The 19,852-nt window shown below is 31.5% G+C and overlaps 3 protein-coding genes across 4 annotated transcripts; 2 read left to right on the top strand and 1 right to left on the bottom strand.

The window, feature by feature from the left end:
* Positions 1 to 6,616: 6,616 nt before the first annotated feature.
* Positions 6,617 to 10,257, top strand: LOC115716502 (LRR receptor-like serine/threonine-protein kinase GSO1). Its single transcript, XM_061107501.1, has 2 exons — positions 6,617 to 9,726; positions 9,814 to 10,257. The coding sequence occupies exons 1-2, from the start codon at positions 6,648 to 6,650 to the stop codon at positions 10,143 to 10,145; spliced, it is 3,411 nt and encodes a 1,136-aa protein (XP_060963484.1). The 5' UTR covers positions 6,617 to 6,647; the 3' UTR covers positions 10,146 to 10,257.
* A 1,241-nt stretch (positions 10,258 to 11,498) lies between these two features.
* Positions 11,499 to 13,067, bottom strand: LOC115717329 (uncharacterized). The gene is made up of 2 exons (XM_030646301.2): positions 12,932 to 13,067; positions 11,499 to 11,869 (listed from the first exon to the last, which is right to left on the bottom strand). The coding sequence occupies exons 1-2, from the start codon at positions 13,052 to 13,054 to the stop codon at positions 11,774 to 11,776; spliced, it is 219 nt and encodes a 72-aa protein (XP_030502161.2). The 5' UTR covers positions 13,055 to 13,067; the 3' UTR covers positions 11,499 to 11,773.
* Positions 13,068 to 13,313: 246 nt separating this feature from the next.
* On the top strand, positions 13,314 to 15,225 carry LOC115717328 (GRF1-interacting factor 1). 2 transcript variants are annotated; one of them, XM_030646300.2, is made up of 4 exons: positions 13,314 to 13,564; positions 13,900 to 13,976; positions 14,476 to 14,572; positions 14,649 to 15,225. In XM_030646300.2, exons 1-4 carry the CDS (start codon positions 13,490 to 13,492, stop codon positions 14,940 to 14,942), a joined length of 543 nt encoding a protein of 180 aa, XP_030502160.2. In that variant the 5' UTR covers positions 13,314 to 13,489; the 3' UTR covers positions 14,943 to 15,225. The 2 variants fall into 2 exon arrangements, with proteins under 2 accessions (XP_030502160.2, XP_060963483.1); XM_061107500.1 differs by lacking the exon at positions 13,900 to 13,976 and having other exon boundaries at positions 13,440 to 13,564.
* Positions 15,226 to 19,852: the final 4,627 nt, after the last annotated feature.

Genomic DNA, 19,852 nt, shown 5'->3' with positions numbered 1-19,852 from the left:
AGAGTCAAGGCCATTCTATCTTATGAGCTTCCACCATTGTTTCATACTTTTGTAAGCCTTATTAAAAGTCGCCACCATTAGGGTGATCCATACTAAAATAAATACTTACAAAAAAGTACTTATCTTTCGAGATTCTACGGTGTTAAATTACTAATGAACGTTCCTCCATTAGGGAGGATTACTCACTAAAACAATAACTATGTAGAACCAACAATGGAGATCGAATGTCCTAATAATAATAAAGCTCATTATTTTTTAAAAAAATGTATTTTCTTCTAATATTTATTTTAAAATATATTTATTTGATTAAAATTTTTAATTTAAAATAAAATTATAAATATAAATTTTAACTTAATATTTATAAATTTATACATTGATGGATATGAAAATAAAATGAATTATATTCCATCTTAGTAATAATTTCCAATAAATATTTAGAAAATTATTCAATTTAAGTTGTATCAAAATTAATTTAAATTAATTTACAATTTAAATTTAATTTTCTATAAATAGATATTGCATTTCGAAAATTATTGTATATAAAAAATACAATTTTTGAAAATACTCTAAAATAAAATAAAATAAATTCTGAAAAATTATTCTCATTTTATGTTGGTTCAAAATTATGGAAATCCTTAGAAACTTGATGGTAATATATGTTGGAAATTATTTTACCAGGATCTTAGATCTACTCACAAGTATGTTGATTAACACCCTAAATATGAACTTTCTAAAACGATGAAATAAACACATATAAAGTTTAGAAAACCTTACATTGGGTGCAGCGGAATTAAATGACTCCTTCCGTTCAGATATCTAGCCCTTGTTTTCTTTCTGTAGCAGAGCATTTTCAATATCTGAACCTGGATCTCTTTCTCTGATTCTTTAGTGCTGAAACTCCTTCTTGCTGAAAGTCTTTCTTCACGATCTTCCTCACTATGATTGAGGTATCACTTTCTGTGTGTGGGCACTACTCTAACACTAAGAATTTCGAAATCTTTAGGAAGAAGAGAGAGAGGGAGTGCTCGGCCAAAGATAGGGAGAGAGAGAGGCTCAATTTTTTCTGAATGAAAAATAGAAAATTTAGTGTAAATTTCCTGAAGCCTTCACTATCTATTTATAGCATTCCACTAGGGTTAGGTTTGAATTATTTGGCATTAAAATAATGAAAATATCAGTTTGAAAAATCATTCCAAGTGGCCGGCCATGTAGTGTAATGGGCCTTACTTGGATTTTGCAATTTTCTCAATTCTACATCTGATTTTCTCAAAAACGCCAATTTTCTAATTCAACCATTTAAATGCCAATTCTAATTATTTAATAACTATAAATAATTATTAAATAATATTTTCATTTACCATATTTATTAATTGAACCATACAAAGTATCATAATTAACAAATATGCCCCTAAAACTCTTTCTTTACAATTTTGCCCTTACTTAGTGAAAAATTCACAAATAGACATAGTCTAATTTGAGAATTATAATTGATTAATCAAAACCAATTATATGAGTCTTACAAGCAATATTATCTCAACTAGTGGGGGGACCATGGGTCTATATAATCGAGCTTCCAATAAGCAGATCAATAATTTATAATCTAAATTCACTGACTTATTAATTCTTCGTTGAATCCACACATAGAACTTAGAATTGCACTCTCAGTATATAGAATGCTCTATATGTTCCACCATATAGACACATCATTAGTTATCCATTGTTATAATCCTAATTTGATCAATGATCCTCTATATGAATGATCTACACTGTAAAGGGATTAGATTACCGTTACACCCTACAATGTATTTAATCCTTAAAACACTTAACCTCGTATAAATGATATTTCAGCTTATGTGAAATGAGATCTCCACCATTTATTTTTGTTTGGTCAAGCTCGAAGGAGATCATCCTTTACTTACTATTCGCCAGATAGAAGCTATAGATTCCATGTTTATGATAGCGCTCCCACTCAATTGCACTACCGTGTTCCCAAAATGTACGTATCACCCTGACCCAAAAGTAACTAACAAATCAAAGAACACGAATAGCCTCTTGAGATTAAGCCTAATCATAACAGGATTAAGATCATTTGATCTAGGATCAACTAGGCGATATTGACTTGAATAGATATTACAGTAAGTTTAATAAATCTAAGTCAAAGTTCAATATCGGTCCCTTCTGATGCATAATCCATGCATCCAACCTGAGCTTTACTTTAACTAATGCTCTGGAAAGAACATAGCATTTCTCCAAATGCAAGTAAACTCTGTTGTAGATTATCATATCAGTAAAACCCTGTGTTTGATAAATCTAGGAAACTTTATTCACATAGTCATGTTTACTTTCTAATGTGTTGACAACACATTAAACAGGATCAAGTATGTGAAAAGGGTTTCAGATGAATTCATACATTATGTACATATAATCATGAAATAAATCATGTGAACCATGCAACATTAAATGTTATTTCTGATGTATATTAATAAGTAAATCTGATTATATTGAAATGAGTTTTATTTAAGGCATAAAACCCAACAATATATTTTTAAAAAAAAAATTAAAAAAAAAATGTTGAAAGTGTAATTGGTGGTGTGATGAGGTGGCAGCTTAGGGCAAAGTGGAATACAGCATTTTTAGAGACCAAAAGGGTTACGACATTTAGCTGTCAAACTTAAATGTATTGTCTCTATCAAAATACAAAATGACAACATCACATTTCATGTGTTATTACCATTCTACCCTTTTGAGTTCACCAATTAATCTTTTTTAATTTTTATCAACTTGGTTTGGTACTTTCACTTTTTCTTCTTCTACTACTTTGTTTTAGTTTTCCCAACCAAAAAATAAGAAAAAAAAATCTAATAAATCTTGTTATTTCTTTCTCCATATTATCTTTTTGCTCCAACTACAAGGAACATAGTTGGTGATTTTTACTATTAATGAATAAAAAATGGACCCATTTGACTTTTAAACACTATGATATATAAATATGTCATGTCACAACAAAATTCAACTTAATTTGAATCTCATTGATCTCATATCTATCACTACTAAATATTTAATAAACATTAGTGAGATAATTAATTAGGCTGACAAATTAGAAAGGTTCATTCATTGTTTTGGTTATTTATGTTATGTAATGAAAGGTATTTTTGAAAATTTGGAAAGATATAGACTTGTCTCCAACAAAGAAACAATGGAATAAAATAAGAACATGCCCATTCCTTTTTCTTTTCTTTTATTGTTTTTAATTATTAGTGATATTCAAGCTACCACCGCCAAGGAAACACCCCACTCTAATATAAATTATTATTATTATTATTATTATTATTATTATTTGAGTGGTGTTTAATATTATCTTGAGTGATGATATTTAATAGTAGTTATTATAATTTTATTATAAATTAAAAATATTTAATTATACAAATAACAATATATTACCATAACGTTTTCTAAGTGATTGTGAATTTTTATAATAATTATTAAATTAAAATATATATAAGACTCAATATTAAATTAATAAAAAAAAAGAAGATATATGCATTTGTCTATAGAAAAATATTAAAGTATACATATATTATTAATATTATTAGATACCAAGTCTTATATAATTTAATAATAATTTTTTTGAAATATTACTAGCCAATCCCAATATGATACCTTTAAACCATCTTTAATGCTAGATCTAAAATTTGTATTGAATTTTGGCATAAAAAATTAGTTTGCATTATATTTGATATACTATTTATAATTGTGTTCTAATATATAAGATGTAAGATAAGTAAAAAATAAGAATCATCACATAAAATATTGTTTCTAGAAAGAATTTTACATTTTTATGTTTAATTTTTTTTTTAATATTTTTTATGACATTTTATAAAAATAACACGAAAACAACAAGAAACTGCGCAAAAGTAATTGAAAAATATTATTAAAACAATAACAAAAAATGACATACAAATAACAAAAAATCAACAACAAATTAACAAGAGTACAATATAAAAATACATCAAAAGACCGTATTTTCTATAAAATTATAAAAACTGTAAAAAATATTTAAAAGTCTGTACAACCGTATTTTTGTAATTTTTTTTATTATTTTTGTATATTTGTAAAATAACCCCTAAAAATAATTAATTATGTTGGTGGTCATTGAATATTTTATTGAGAATATATAATTTTTTTTATTGTTTAAATAATACTAATATTGTAAATAAAGAAAGTAAAATTTTGTAAAATTCAATTAATTATAATAATTAGTAGTATTATAGTAAATAAAAAATTAATATTTAGTGTGGGCTAAATTTAACACAACGTTAATTCTTGCATAAAATGTGGTACCATGCCTTCTCCTTTTGGTTTATTAGTTTATGAGTGCAAGATCCTCTTGACCTCTTTGAAATCTGTTGAGGTTCATTTTGTCAAACGTTCTGTAAATAAAGTTGATGTTTGTCTTGCTCGTAGCTCTTGTTTTTATCCAAATTGTATTTTCACTGAGAGTAATGCTCCGACTGAAGTTTTATCTATTGTAATAGTTGATGCTTTATGTTAATAAAGTTGCCATTTCCTTTCAAAAAATACTATATCTTGTGTCAAATTTAATATAACTTTTAGCAAGTGTTTAATTTAGTACATATTTTAGAACATTATTAAAGTAGTATTTTTCTTTATGTGTGCTCTACTAGAAATGCTCTTAGGCAATCACTATATAAAAAAGACCACTTTTAGTGACAATTTTTATTTTTGTGACTAAATTTGACTTTTAGTCACAATAAAAAAGTTACTTGTAACTAAACATAGTATTTAGATATAAGTTTTTACTAATTTATTTTTAGTCACAACAAGTATTATAATTTTTGTAATTAATATTTTTAGCCATAAATTTTTTAATCATAATATATGAATGGTAATTTATAATTAATTATAATTTTTTTATTTTTAATTATATATTTTATTATGATTAAAAATAAGATATTTGTTGTGGATATGTAAAATTATAGGATGACACACAATAATGTAAGACTATTTTTTGGAAATGTAAATCTCATATAAATAAATATGATTGGTTTAAAGATATTATCATGTTATTTTGTGTAATATTTAAGTAAATATTATAAATAAAAATACCATTACTTATATACATATATATCTTCTGCAAAAGCATCTCTTTAGGGATGGGCTCCTTATCTCTAAGGAACCACACCACATACTTACTACTTACATATGGTCCCCATCTCAATTCTTTTTCCCAATTTAAATTAGAAAACTAAATAAATAAATAAAAAAGGGAAAGGGAAGGTTTATCTTTTCAATCTTGTTTTATCTTTTTACCAATTCTATATATTTTTTTTGCCTACTCTACTATACATATTAATGAATAATTATTTTATTTGTTATTTCTATTTTTGAAGACATTATTGGTATGAAAAAAAATAATTAAAAATAAAAAAAAAGAGGTTCATGTACGGACTTAGGTGTATTCCATCTGTCATAAGAAAGAAAACCCCACAACTTTTGTCTTTGTTGATTGAAACTATTGACTATTGAAACCTTTATTGAGTTTCTTCACATGTGATTTTTCTTTTCTTCCACTTCTTCTTCTCTCTTATTAAGTTTAAGTTTATTACCTCACACTTTTTCCCAATCATTTCATCAATAATATAAATATACAAATATATAAAATGAAAAGGTCATTGGGAAAAAAGATATTTTTATTTGTTGTTTTGCAATTTTTTTATAGTAATTTTATCTCTAGTATTCTATTTGGGGAGTCAAGTAAATTTTTATTTATTAATTTTTTGACAAAGGGTGTCAAGTAAATTTAATAAATTATCGAGTGTGTTGGAAATGCTATTTTTGTAAAGAATTATGAAAATAAAAAATATGCAAAATGACTGCAGATTTTGACAAGCTTGTGTTATTTGCAAGTATTGTGCTAAGAAAATGGTATAAATGTAAAGTTTTTTTCTTTTATAAAAAAGGCCCCATTTAGGCCCATCAACAAAACCTAAGAGCCCAATAAGGAAAATTCATTTGTAGTAGCATAATTAGCACTATTAGGCCCATGTACACTACTTTGTTTGAAAAACCCCAAAATGGCCCAAATTGGGTTGGTAGGAGATGATCTTGTTTTTTACAACTCCAAAATACAAAAATCTATCTTTGGAGCCATTATTGTTATTTTTATTCAAAGCAAAAGTGTAATTTTATTGTTGACTTTAACAGTTACTAAAGTGTTCATTTTGACCATTTTGGTGGTGCTCTCTTCAATCATATTAAGTAAAGTCTATGATGACATAAATGGCTTGATGTTTTGGAAACAACATCATTAGATTTCATAATGTTTTGGCAAACAAGCTCACTCACTCACTCACTCACCACACTTACCTTCCTTATTCAATTTATAAGTGTTTTTGAGTGACTTAACAGTTAACAACCTGGCCCCCATTATGGAAACTTTTCTTTGAATCAAAGCCTGATTTTATTCTATGATTCTATCTGTCTTCTTAGCTAAAAGGTTCAGAAAATGACTGATCTGTCATATTTGAATGGAACCCAATTTTGTCATTGTTATCATTTTTGTTTTGCTGTTCACTAACTCCCATAAGAAAGAAAACAAGTGATAGAAAATTCAACAATTTGTACCAATGTTTTTGCTAAGTTCATATAATGTTATTACATTCTCTTTCATCTTTTTCTTTGTTTCATCTTTTTCATTATCTCCACCTGCCCATTTCCTTATACAATTCTATGAAAGCCTTCCCAAGAAATCTCAACATCTTTTACCATGGAAACTCTCCAATTCTACTTCTTCTTCTTCTTCTTCACACTGTCAATGGTTTGGAGTTTCTTGTTACACAAACAAGAGTTTTCAATTTCAAGTCAAGGCTTTGAATTTCTCAGGCTTAATCTTGTCTGGTGTGTTGAACAATTCCATTACTTATCTCTGTCTCCATAAAGGGTTGGTCTCTCTTGATCTAAGTGGTAACAATTTCAGTGGTGGGATTCCTCAACAGCTTGGAAACAACTGTGGTCAACTCAAGACACTTCTTCTTAATGATAACAACCTTAATGGAACAATCCCAATTAAGCTTTTTCAATCTAATAAGAGATTAGCTAAGCTTGATTTGGGATATAACTCACTCTCTGGTGATATACCTGCTGAGGTAAGCTTCTGTATCAAACTAGAGTACATTGGTTTTCATAACAATTACTTCACAGGACAGGTACCAAGTGGAGTCTTTTCATTGCCAAATTTGAAGTTTTGTTATCTAAACACAAACAACTTAACTGGGTCTTTACCAGATTTTCCTCAATCTTGTGAAATTTCTGATCTTTGGATTCATGAGAATTCATTTTCTGGATCATTACCAAACACTCTAAGCAGGTGTTATAACCTCACTGCTTTTGTAGCCTCTCATAACAAGTTTGGAGGAGTTATTCCACTAGAGATGTTCAGTGATCTTTTCCAACTCGAAATTCTTTATCTTGATTCAAACAGTTTAGAGGGAGAAATCCCGGAAAGCTTATGGGGTCTGAGAAGTTTAAAGGAGCTTGTTCTTTCAGAAAACAAGCTTAATGGGACAATATCTGAGAGCATTGCTAATTGCTCTCAGCTGAATACATTAGTACTCTCAGCTAATAACCTTTCGGGTTGGATTCCTCATTCGATTGGAGAACTCGAGCATTTGAAGAGTTTGTTGCTCTTTGATAACATGATTAATGGCTCTTTACCATCTGAACTTGGAAACTGCAGTTCACTTACTGAACTTAGGCTTCAGAGCAACTTCATTGGAGGAGTGATCCCGAAAGAGATTTTCAAACTCGAGAAGCTCGAGGTTCTTTACATGTTCAATAACAAGTTGGAAGGTGTTATTCCACAGAACATAGGGACAATGAGCAGCCTTGTGGAGTTAGCTCTTTATAACAACAGTTTGAGTGGTGAAATCCCATCTGAGATAAGCCATTTGAAGAAACTTGAGTTTCTTTCTTTGGCTCACAACAAACTCACCGGTGAGGTACCTTTGGAGCTTGGGAAATACAGCTCTCCTGGATTAGTGAAACTGGATTTGACTGGTAATTTGCTAACTGGATTGATCCCTTTTGAGATATGCAACGGGAATAACCTCTCGGTTTTGACCCTTGGACATAACCGATTCAATGGTAGTTTTCCAAGACAGATTGCAGCATGTTCATCACTCAAAAGAGTGATTCTTAGTAACAATCTTCTTCAAGGAACTATACCAGCTGATATGAATCATAATTCAGGGATTTCATTCTTAGAGGTTCAAGATAACTTGCTTGAGGGAACAATACCTTCAGTATTTGGTGATTGGAGAAATCTCACAATGCTTGATTTGTCAAGAAACAAACTATCCGGGTCTCTACCTTCCGAGCTTGGAAAGCTTCAGAATCTTCAAATTCTTAGACTTTCATCCAACAGATTGATGGGAAGCATCCCCACTGAGTTAACTTATTGCAGAAGCATCATAAAACTTGACCTCAGCAAGAACAATCTTTCAGGAAAGATCCCTTTAGAGATCATCACATCATTGACAAAGTTGCAAAGTCTTCTCCTCGAACAGAACAGACTAACCGGTCCTATTCCAGACACTTTCTCTTCTCTTCACAGCCTCAATGAACTGCAACTTGGTAACAACATGTTACAAGGCTCCATTCCTTGTAGTTTGACTGAACTTCACCATTTCAGCACAATTCTTAATCTCAGTTATAATGGGCTCTCTGGTCAAATCCCGAAATGTGTTGGCAACTTAGACAAGCTACAAATTCTTGATATCTCAAGCAACAACTTCTCTGGTGAGTTACCAACTGAACTTAGTAACATGATCTCCCTAATCTTTGTCAACATCTCATTTAATCATCTCACTGGGAAAATCCCCTCTGCTTGGATGAAACTAGTTGCTTCATATCCGGGTTCTTTCATTGGCAACCAAGAGCTTTGTTTACTAGGAACTGAGGCTAAGAACTGTGAACAGGCCAAAGTTTCCATGAAAAGAAGCCAAATTATTCCTGGTGTTGTTATAGGCGTGGTGATCTCAGTGACACTTCTTTGCACTGTCATCTATGCATTAGTAGTTCGCGTCTTGACACAAAAACATAATCTTGATGAGTCTTTGCTGCCTGAATGTCAACCAAAAAGTGAATTCTTGCCAAAAGATTTGAACTTTGAAGAAATTGTGCTTGCAACCGAAGGATGGAACGAGAAGTATGTGATCGGTAGAGGAAAGCATGGAACAGTTTACAAGATACAATCGAAGAACTCGGGAAAGCATTGGGCAGTAAAGAAGGTGAATTTGTCTGATAGAAACTTTATAATTGAGATGAGAACTTTAAGCATGGTTAGACATAGAAATGTAGTGAGAATGACAGGCTATTGCATCAAAGATGGCTATGGTTGTATTGTAACAGAATACATGCCTGGAGGATCTCTCTATAATGCACTCCACAAGAGTGAACCTCATTTGTTTTTAGATTGGACAACACGATTTCGCATTGCTTTTGGTATTGCACAAGGACTTTCTTACCTTCACCATGATTGTGTCCCACAAATCATACATAGAGATGTTAAATCAGACAATGTGTTATTGGATTCTGAACTGGAACCTAAGCTTGGAGATTTCGGGACAGCAAGGATACTAGTTAGTGATTTGGAAACAAGCTCTACTCGGTCTGCAATTGTAGGAACCTTGGGCTACATTGCACCAGGTAAAACTGTTTTTCTCAATCAATCCAAACTTTTTATGTAAGAAGATTCAAAACTTAATTCATGTATTGTTTTGTTTTGCAATTCAGAGAATGCATACTCAACTCGGGTGACAGAGAAATGTGATGTATACAGCTATGGAGTGATCTTACTAGAGCTTGTCTACAGAAAGATGGCAGTAGATCCAAGCTTTGAAGAAGGTCTTGACATTGTGTCATGGACAAGGAAGAGCTTAGAGGAAAGCAGTGATTGCTTGTGCTTATTCGACGAGGAAATAAGTCATTGGGATGAAAACGAGCAACAAAAGGCGCTAAGTTTACTCGATTTAGCACTTGAATGCACAGAGAAATTGCCTTCTATGAGACCTTCAATGAGAGAAGTTGTAGGATTCCTCATCAAAATGAATGATAGGAATGAGTAGTAAATGAAGTAAATTGTTTTGTTTATCACTTTGGTAATGAACCAAATAACATTTTGGAACAATATTGGCCCTGCATATTATTTGAACTTGAATGAGGTTGTTGCTATTCTAATAACATTTAAAACCATTAAACATGGTGTGTAGTTTGATCTTTTTCCTATAGATTTAACTACACCAAACACAATATTAATTCAAACCTTAACACTTAGCAGCTACCAAACCTTAACCCGATGATAAAATTTTAGCGATAGAACAAATATTGTGTTTGGTGTAATTAAATTTATCAAAAAAAGACTTTTGTGATGAGTTCTACTCTAATAACATTCAAAACAATTAAACATTGGTTATAATGAAGTTGGTCTCACCCTAAAGGGAATTCAGATGTGTAATTTGTCTCACGTTACAGAATGGTGATCTCCAAATGTTGTGTAAGGCAATAAATTAACAAGTGATGCATATTTGTATTTCTTTCTCCCACAAAAATTACTAATAAATGCATATGCACTGTACATTGGCAATATTGGAATAAGTTCAAATGTAAGAACCAATTTAATCTGATGTAAAATGCAGATAATAGAGACATCAGATAATGAAGACACAACTTCATTTTGTTTCAACTTTTCTATTGCCGAAACTCGTATATCCAGTGACTTGTACAGACTTTTCATTTGAGACGAAATTAAAATTAAGTGTTGTATGTGTTTTGTATTGATATTTTTGCTGATTTGAATTAATTCTAGGGTTAACTACTTTGACATCATTTTTGCTTTTGTTGAATGAAGAACAATATAATAACTCTTAAAATTTCTACATTATATTAACTATAAAGTTTAAGAGAATATGTATACCAAATTATTTGAACTTTAATAAAATTTAAAGAAGGGATTCTTTTGCAATTTTTGTCACTTGTTAAATCAAACAAATTATACAAACCATTTTTGTAATAAGAGATGTGGGACATAACACACACAAGTCTTTTTCTTTAAAAAAAAAAAAAAAATTTAATTACACCAAACACAATATTAATCCAAACTTTAACGCTTAACCGCTACCAAACCTTAACCCCATCATAAAATTTTATAATTGAGCTAATAATGTGTTTGGTGTAATTAAATTTATAAAAAAGACTTTTGTGATGAGTTTTACACTACATTTAAAACCATTAAACATTGCTTATAGTGAAGTTGGTCTCATCCTAAAGTGTAAGTGAACCAGTCAGATGTGTAGTTTGATACTAAAATTCAAGTCTTTTGTGAAGAGTAGAAAAAAAAAAGGCTATTTTCAGCCATAAATGACATCTCATTGTCTCAGGTTATGGAATGTTGATCTCCAAATGTTGTGTAAGGCAATAAATTAATTAAGAAAGCATATTTGTATTTCATTTCTCCCAAAAAAATTACTAACAAATGCATATGCACAGTGCATTTGCAATATTGGAACAAGTTCAAATGTAAGAACCAATTTGATCTGACACAAAATGCAGATAATGAAGACATCAAGTAATTTGTAATCCAACAAGTGTCTTCATACAGTCAAGGGTTGTAATTATTCGGGTACTAAACGAAAAAAGGTGAGACAATGGACTTTTAGTTTCACAACATCAAGAAACAGAAGCACTGTCAAGGCACCTAGTCAGTTGCTTCTGCAGACTGCAAAGCTTCATTTTGTTTCAACTTTTCTAGAGCCGAAACTCGTCTATCCAATGACTCGTGCAAACCTTTCATCTGGACAAATAGAGAGACGAAATCATAATTAAGTGCCATATGTGTATTAAAAAGTTTAATTCTTCTCCTTAGCTTAGTGATCCTAAGTCACACTATGTTAACTACAAAGTTATAAGAGAATAATTAGAGTTGTATAGTGAAAGTAGGAAATTGACCATAAGAAATGAAATAAGAAGGAATTCTTTATACATAAATAAAACAACCACCCAGTTTCAAACTACTAACTGACCCTGATCTCTAATATGATGAGCAAACATGATTGCATTTATATACAAAGCAGAAGAGAAGTAAAATATGCAACTAAAAACATTGCCAACAAATTTGAAGACATCATTTTGTTTTTGTTGAATGAAAAGCAATATCAAAGATACAAAGAGCAGTAGCGAAATCAAAGTTAAGGAATGTTTAACAGCAAGCAAGCACAGTATATGGACCCAACTCAACAAAAGAGAAACCAAAATTATTAGTAGCAACCATAGCACACAATCTTCTAACCAATTTCCCCATCAAACATTTTGTTTTCTAACTCCTCTGACCTTCTTCAAATAACATAGAATTATTCCTATCATGGACCAAAATGGAACCTTTTCCATGGGAAGATATCACCTAATTACACTATCATCACTTCTCATCACTTCAATGGATGACCTAAAGAAATTTATGCCTAGTAATTCTCTCTCTACAATAGGTGAACACTTCAATCTCAACCGAATTAACTAAGCCATTACTCATCACAACAAGCACCATGTCCAGAAACTCACAAAACACCACAATAAAAACTCAAAGTTCCAATCTTCCATTTTCAACCATAAGAATCATCTACAAACCCAATTAGCTTAAGCATTACACCCACTATCTAGACAGTTCGATTTTTCCTAAAATTTCATCCTACACTCAAAAAAAATTATAACTTCCCCAAAATTAAAACTACAAAATACAAGAAAATCTCTCAAACCAAACAAAAAGATCAATTACCCATCAATTTTCAAGAACAACCAGATGCAAAAATGTATACACTAAATGAAATAAATCCCCAAAATTCATATATTTAAAAAGCAATACCTGTTGAGAAATTGCTTCATGGGCAACCTTGTAATCGTTATGAAGAATGTAAATCCCCAAAAACGACGCTGCCGCAGCCCCTGCAAAGAATGACGCAGCTCGTACTCTCAGAACGTAACCCATCTTCTTCTTATTCTCGTCCCAAATTCCTTTCTTTTTCCTCTGCAAGTTTTCACCTTTGGGCTTCTATTCTATTCTAATTCTAATGTAAGCACCAAAAACGACACTCAAAAGTCAAAACGACAGTAAAATTTGGGGTTTCAATTTCAAAGACTGTCGTAGAAAAAGGTGTCGTTTTTATGTTATTTTGACGTAATAAAATTCTGGGTTAGCGCCAAAGAGAGAGAGAGAGAGAAAGAGAGAAAGGGGTTTGTATTTGTACGGAACGTAACAAAAAATAGTGGTGTCACAACTCAACAAGACAACGAGTCAAGAAGAAGAGCTATTTCGTTTTCTTCTTGCTTTTGGGTTTTGGGAAACTAGGGCTACCTTCTTATTTCTCTAAAGGGTTCTCATAAAGATTTCATTTTGATCTTTTCTTGAAAGAGAGACACAAAAATGTTGAATGGGGCTACACCACCACCTTCTCTTCCTATTACCAACTTCAACTTCAGCACCGAAAGGATTCAAATGGTATGTGTTATCAATATTTGTTTTTTTTATATATATGTAAGTAATATATATATACATATTTGTTATATGCTTGCATTATGTTTAGCCCAGCCATGTTATATTCATATACATATACAATATGTTTCAAAATCTTGGATTTTGGGTTACTTTTGTGTTCTTGGTTTATGTTATTATTGTTTGATTGCTTAAAGGGTATTATTATGGATGAAGAAAGTTGAAACTTCTTATAGACTAAGGAAAAAAGAAAAGAAAAGAAAATCAGTCTTTTGTTTTCTTTTTTGTAACCTAAAAGGTGGAGAGACTCCACATTGTGTTTGATTGATTGATTGATGCAGTGCTTAGAGGAGAATAAAGAGTTGATTCTAGCTATAATGGAGAATCAAAATCAGGGAAAATTCAACGAATGTGCCCCGTGAGTATATTTGTTTCCTTTGTTTTGAAAACTAGTGTTGTTTATTCTTAAAAGCAATTTTTAAATTTACAGTTTTGAGCAAAAGATAAAGTAAGATTGACATGTCAAGTCTAATTAGTATTGATTGGAATGCTTGCTTCTTAGAACAGAGGAATTTCAGGACAAGTAAGAATGAGAAATATATTTATCTGTGTGGCTTTTGGTAGTACATATATGTAGATGCTTAGGATATTGAAAGGGATTTTTCAATATATGTAGCAGTAATTATAGATCATTTGGTGTTGGTTCTTGATTCTGCCAAGGTGACGGAACCTTATTTGGTTTGATGTTCTTTCCCTCCTTGTTTGGAATATCTGACATCTCAAAGGAGTGAAATACAGTAATAGAAATGGAAGCAATTATTAAGTCATGAATATATCCATTGTTCTTGTAGTCTTGCCTATGATTTAGTGAGTACTATTTTGGTTATGGAATATTATGACATTTTTGAAGATGTTAGGTATCGAGCTAAACTTCAAAACAACTTGATGTTTCTAAGCAATCTTGCTGATACACTAACAAAACAACCAGATGTGGTGTCTCCTCCTCAACCCCAAGTGAGTTGACCGAAGAAATGTGATTCTGAAACATAATGTTTGTGTGTGTGTTTGATCCCTTAAAAAAAATATGCAGATGCAAGCTCAGTCAACAATGCAACAATTGCAGCATCATCCTCAAGCAGCAATGTCTCAACAACAGCAACATCAGCAACAGCAGCATCAGCAGCAGCAACAGGCGCTTTTCCTCCATCAACAGCAGTTCAACCAAGCTCAAAAGGCCATGCAAATGGGAGCAGGAATGGGAAACAGTCAAGAGAGCTTAGGAGCTGGTCACGCCGGGAATTATATAGGGAAACCGGGTTTTGGAAATGATGGCACCAGTAATTTTCTAGGGAAGTCTTTCGGGTACAATCACGGTGGAGAATGAGTCGGTGTAGGAGAGTTTTTCACTATAAAATGTCAAATTAAAAACACCATGACATACACAGTTTATAGTATAGTTTCAACAACTACTCTATCTTCATTCTTGTAAGAAGGATCACATTTGACTTGAATTGATAAGTAGTCAACTAATTGGTTTGAATTTTTTATTTTTATTTAAAAAAAAAAATCTGAAGATTGTGATTTTTTTGTATTTTTCCTTCTTTCTCAAGCTTGTTGAGATCACCAAATTAACAATTTATTCAAAGTATTTTTACTATTGAACTTGACATATTCTCTTTGTACCATTTTCCCTCAAAATATTGGTTTCTCAATATTATTAAAATATAATATTTTTTTTGTTCTCTCTTGTGAAAAAAAAAGAAAAGATTAATAAAAGTGCTATGGAGAGTTCATTATTCTACATTTTCTATTTTAAAATTAATTTTATTCTTAATTATCATATGAATTCATTTGTGATCTATTATTGTTTTTATTCTTTTTTCATTTTTCATTTGTTGTGTGTTTTGTTGTCAATTATATGGTGATACCATTTCTAATCATAACTAGGTATAGCTTGAACGTGTAAAAGCTCTTTTGATTTTCTATGATTACGTTAGGATAAAATTGATAACTAAAATCCATGTACCATACCATAAATAATGTAGGCTAACTTTTACATTTTGTTCCTAAAATATCTCTCTCATAACATAACATCACTTCTATTCTCTTATTTCTATTTTCTCACCACGACAACTCCACCATCTCCCCCAACCTTTCATTCTCTTTACTAAATATCACTAAAATCTTGCTCAAAAGTGAAAATTTTTGTTGCACCAAGCACGAATTGGAGGTGGAATGAAGTAGACGCTAAGCTAAGGGTAATCATAGGAAACATCTACAGGAATCTATGGATAATTAGTGTTTCTTGTTTCTTTTTGTTGTTGGTTGTTATATATATTTTAGAATGTTGTTTAGATGTTTGATCTCTGAGATGTTGATGTTTTTTATTGAATTGGTTATGGAAATTGTTGTTCTTGGAAAGTTCTGCGATTTTATGGTTTTTGGGTTTTTTTCGTTAAGTCCAATGATGCCCAATATAAGTACAATAGGGGTCCGACAGTTTGTTTAGTTCAAAGGTTAGGGGTAATATCTTGATGGTGCCTGATATAGGTATGATAGGGGTTCGATAGTTTGTTAAGTTTAGAGATTAGGGGTGATGGTGCCCGATATAGGTATAACAGGGGTCTGATAGTTTATGCAATTTAGATGTTAGGGGTGATGTCCCGATGATGCCCAATATAAGTACGATAGTGGGTCCGGTAGCTTGTTCAGTTTAGAGGTTAGGAGTGATGTCTCGATGGTGTCTGATATAGGTATGATAGGAGATCTGATAGTTTGTTCAGTTTAGTGGTTAGGGTTATGTGTCTGATATAGACCGATGGTTAATCTGATGTGGCTATGAGAGGTTATTGTTTTATATATAATTATTTGAGTATGATAACAGCCCGATTGCGTTTGATAGTTGTCTGATATTACACATGTTTAGCAATTATTTCTTTATGTTGTGTTTTTGTTTTTATTTTTTATAATTTTGTTTTTGTTGTGGATGACAAGGTTAACTATGTTTGCGTCTTTGATGTATAATGGTATTTACGAGCGTGAAAGTAGAGAATAGATTTTCAGTGAAGCAGAAAATTTGACATTCGAGATTGATACAAACATAACCTACTCACATTTAGTTGAGCTTTTGTACGAAGAACTCGAGGTTGACAAAGTGTAGTATGATCATGGTCTCTCAATCTTTGGAAAGTGACAGAGGTGGTATAATCATGGTCTCTCACTGGTGGTGGATCTCTTTCACGTTCTCAACCGTAGATGGTGAGTGTGCCGAAGATGCTTCAGTGTCGACGGTATCATCGGTTAGTACTTCTATTACGTATCTACTTATTTTGTTTATATATTGTATATATATATTTTGTTTGATTGTATGTCATCTGTAATAGTGTTATAATCATATTTATTAGATTCTTTGTATACTATATATATATATATAAATTTATTTCTTGGTCCACTGTATTGATTATAGTATAGATTTATTTCTATTACATTCTCAAATTTTAATTTTATATCTTCTTTTACTGCATGTTTTATTTGGTCTTTGGTCTTACTAACGGTGGGAGGATGACGATCTATATCGGAAGAGAAAGGTGGGTGAATTTGACAGGGTTTTGTGAGACTGTTTAGCATATGGGGGACTCGTGATTGTCTTCGGTGGCCAAGGACGGTTGAACGTTCGGTGCTGGTGGCTAGTGTCTTGCTCCATTTCGAATCTTCTTTGTGAGTTGGAAGTTATGGCGTGATTATCGGCAGTGATTTAGTAATTGCGTAATTTTGTGTGTTTCTGTCATCATTTATTGGTTGGATTTTGAATATTTATTACTATTATTATATTTTCCTCTTTTATTGATATTATATTAAATGTGTTTTATTATTTTATTAGGTTTTAATTTTATTAAATTATTCTTACTGTATATATTTTATTAATTGTTTTAAAAATCTGTTTCAATTCAATCTTTACAACAATTTATAGTTTTTATGTCTTTTATGGGTATTTTTGTGCCTTTCACGGCTTTCGTGCCATTTTTTATGGCTTGCCCTTAACAGTTAATGGACAAGAGAAGTAATTTATTTTGTACTCTTGGCTTCTACATCAACGACCTTTCAGTTTTGACAGATAAGTATTTTAAGTCTTTATATTTATGAGCTGTTTTATATTATAATATGGATTATTTACTATCTTAATTTTCTTTTAACTTTTTTTTTATTAAATTATGTAGTAATAGAGTTTTATTTATTGTTGTTTTGTAGGTCAATTTTGTGGAGGGCCTATGACTATAGAGACTTTGTCGGGTAAGTTTAATTCAAGAATTGTCTCTTCTAATACCTGTTTTTGCTTGGTGTTGTTTGTTTTTTCAGCTATCAACAAAGGAAGGGTGTTTCAATGAGCTGTGGGTGCTGTTTGAGGATATTATAGCTTTATTGTCTAAATTTCCGGGGGCAGTTTTGTCCTATGTGGCTTGCGATAAGAAATTCTGCAGCTCATGGTTTGGCAAAGCATGCCCTTCGGTTAGACGATGAGCTATCCTGGTTCGAGGTGGTGCCGCCGCCGATTATGGATTGTCGCTTTGAATCATGTGTGATTTTGATCACCGCGTCAAAAAAAAAAAAAAAAAAAAAAAAAAAAAAAAAAAAGTGAATTACAAGTACATGAAAAAGCTAATATATCGACTTGAAGTTATAAAAAATGATAAGCGTCTAAGTTTATATTTGTTTATGATTGCGAAGAAGTCAAATGAATCTATTCCCCTATTTGTGTCTTTGGTGAAGAAGAATATTTGTATCGATCCTAGTCCTCCACTACTCATAGTGAAGTTGGGACTTTCATTCCAGAAACAAATGCAGAGGTGTTGACAGTCGATGTGTTACCTGAATTAAACATTATGATATTGGCAGATGATATTGTAGCATAAATGCCCTTTCATGATAATTTTGGTGATGGTCCAAACCCTTAAGTTATTTTGATGGAAATGATGATGTAAGAGACGACCAAGAGTTCGGACATCAACTCTCTTTGATCTCAGCTGCTGCAAAGTAGGCAGGCACTCTCTTTTCTGAACGCCAAACCAGATTCTTCCCCTTAGGAGGAATTTTCAGCTTCCAAAAGTAAGCCCGGTATGAGCATTATCATTAGACTCCCACCTGCCATGTAATTTCTGAAGCAGTTTATATGCACTTTTGAAAGAATATAAACCTAAAGCTTCTTAGGTCCAAGTCATTTTGTCAAAGTCTTGTGCAATATTCAGAGAAATGTCTAATATGAGCTTCTTATCTCTATCCTCAAACAAGTCCTCCAAGATTTCAGCATCCCAATTCCCACCTTCAATGATCATTAGATTGCAAACTTTAGCCTCGGCCAAACCAGGGTGAGTTGAATAACGAAAGGTTGATCTTCACAAGGCAACTAAGGTTCATGAAGAACATCGATCTCTTGACTATTACCAACACACCAACGTATTTAAAAAAATAAATTGCCAAAATATAAATATATGTATCTTTTAAATAGTAAAATAGTCCTGGCCTCCAAGTGAGCAGGCCCGGCCCTGGACAGAGGCGGGCTAGGCCTGTGCCTAGGGCCCACCCAGCTCAGGGGCCGAAATTTTTTTTTCCTCTTTTAAAATTATACATTTTTTTTTATCGATTTTGAAAAATACCATATTTTTTCTAACATAAGGGCCCAAAATTTTTTTTTCTCCTATGGCCCACTTTGTTTCAGGGCCGGCCCTGCAAGTGAGACAAAACTTTCTTTCATTGATTAAAGTTATTTTTTAAAGGCTAATTAGAATTGTTGTCCCTCAAACTTTAACATGTACCGAATCATACCTCCTGAACTTTGAAGACTGTTAAAAATTTCCTTTAAATTATTAAGATTGTTGGATTTAAAAACTTTTTGTCCAATTTTAGTAAGGAAAGTCTAACATGAATAAAAGTTAGAGGGCATGATTTGATACATATCAAAGTTCAAAGGGTAAAATTTGCTAGACATCAAAGTATGGGGAGCATGATTTAGTACATAAACAATCACCGAATTAGTAAAATTAAATGAAATTAGACAAAAGTACTTAAATCTAACAATCTCAATAGTTCAGGAGGAATTTTTAACGGCCAGAAAAGTTCAGAGAGCATGATTTGATACATGTCAAAATTCATATCAAAATTTAAAAGGTAAAAATTCTAATTAGTCTTCTTTAAATTATGAACATTAAAACAGTCAAAACAAAATAAGTTAAAATAGTCTACTTAAGGGCAAAATTATCATTGTAATTATTACACCATTATGTCACTTCTATAATAGTT

Source organism: Cannabis sativa, unplaced genomic scaffold (genome assembly GCF_029168945.1).
Source record: "Cannabis sativa cultivar Pink pepper isolate KNU-18-1 unplaced genomic scaffold, ASM2916894v1 Contig2, whole genome shotgun sequence".
NCBI classification, from domain to species: Eukaryota; Viridiplantae; Streptophyta; class Magnoliopsida; order Rosales; family Cannabaceae; genus Cannabis; species Cannabis sativa.
The sequence above is the reverse complement of the archived record's forward strand: the minus strand, read 5'-3'. Positions and strand labels throughout refer to the sequence as shown.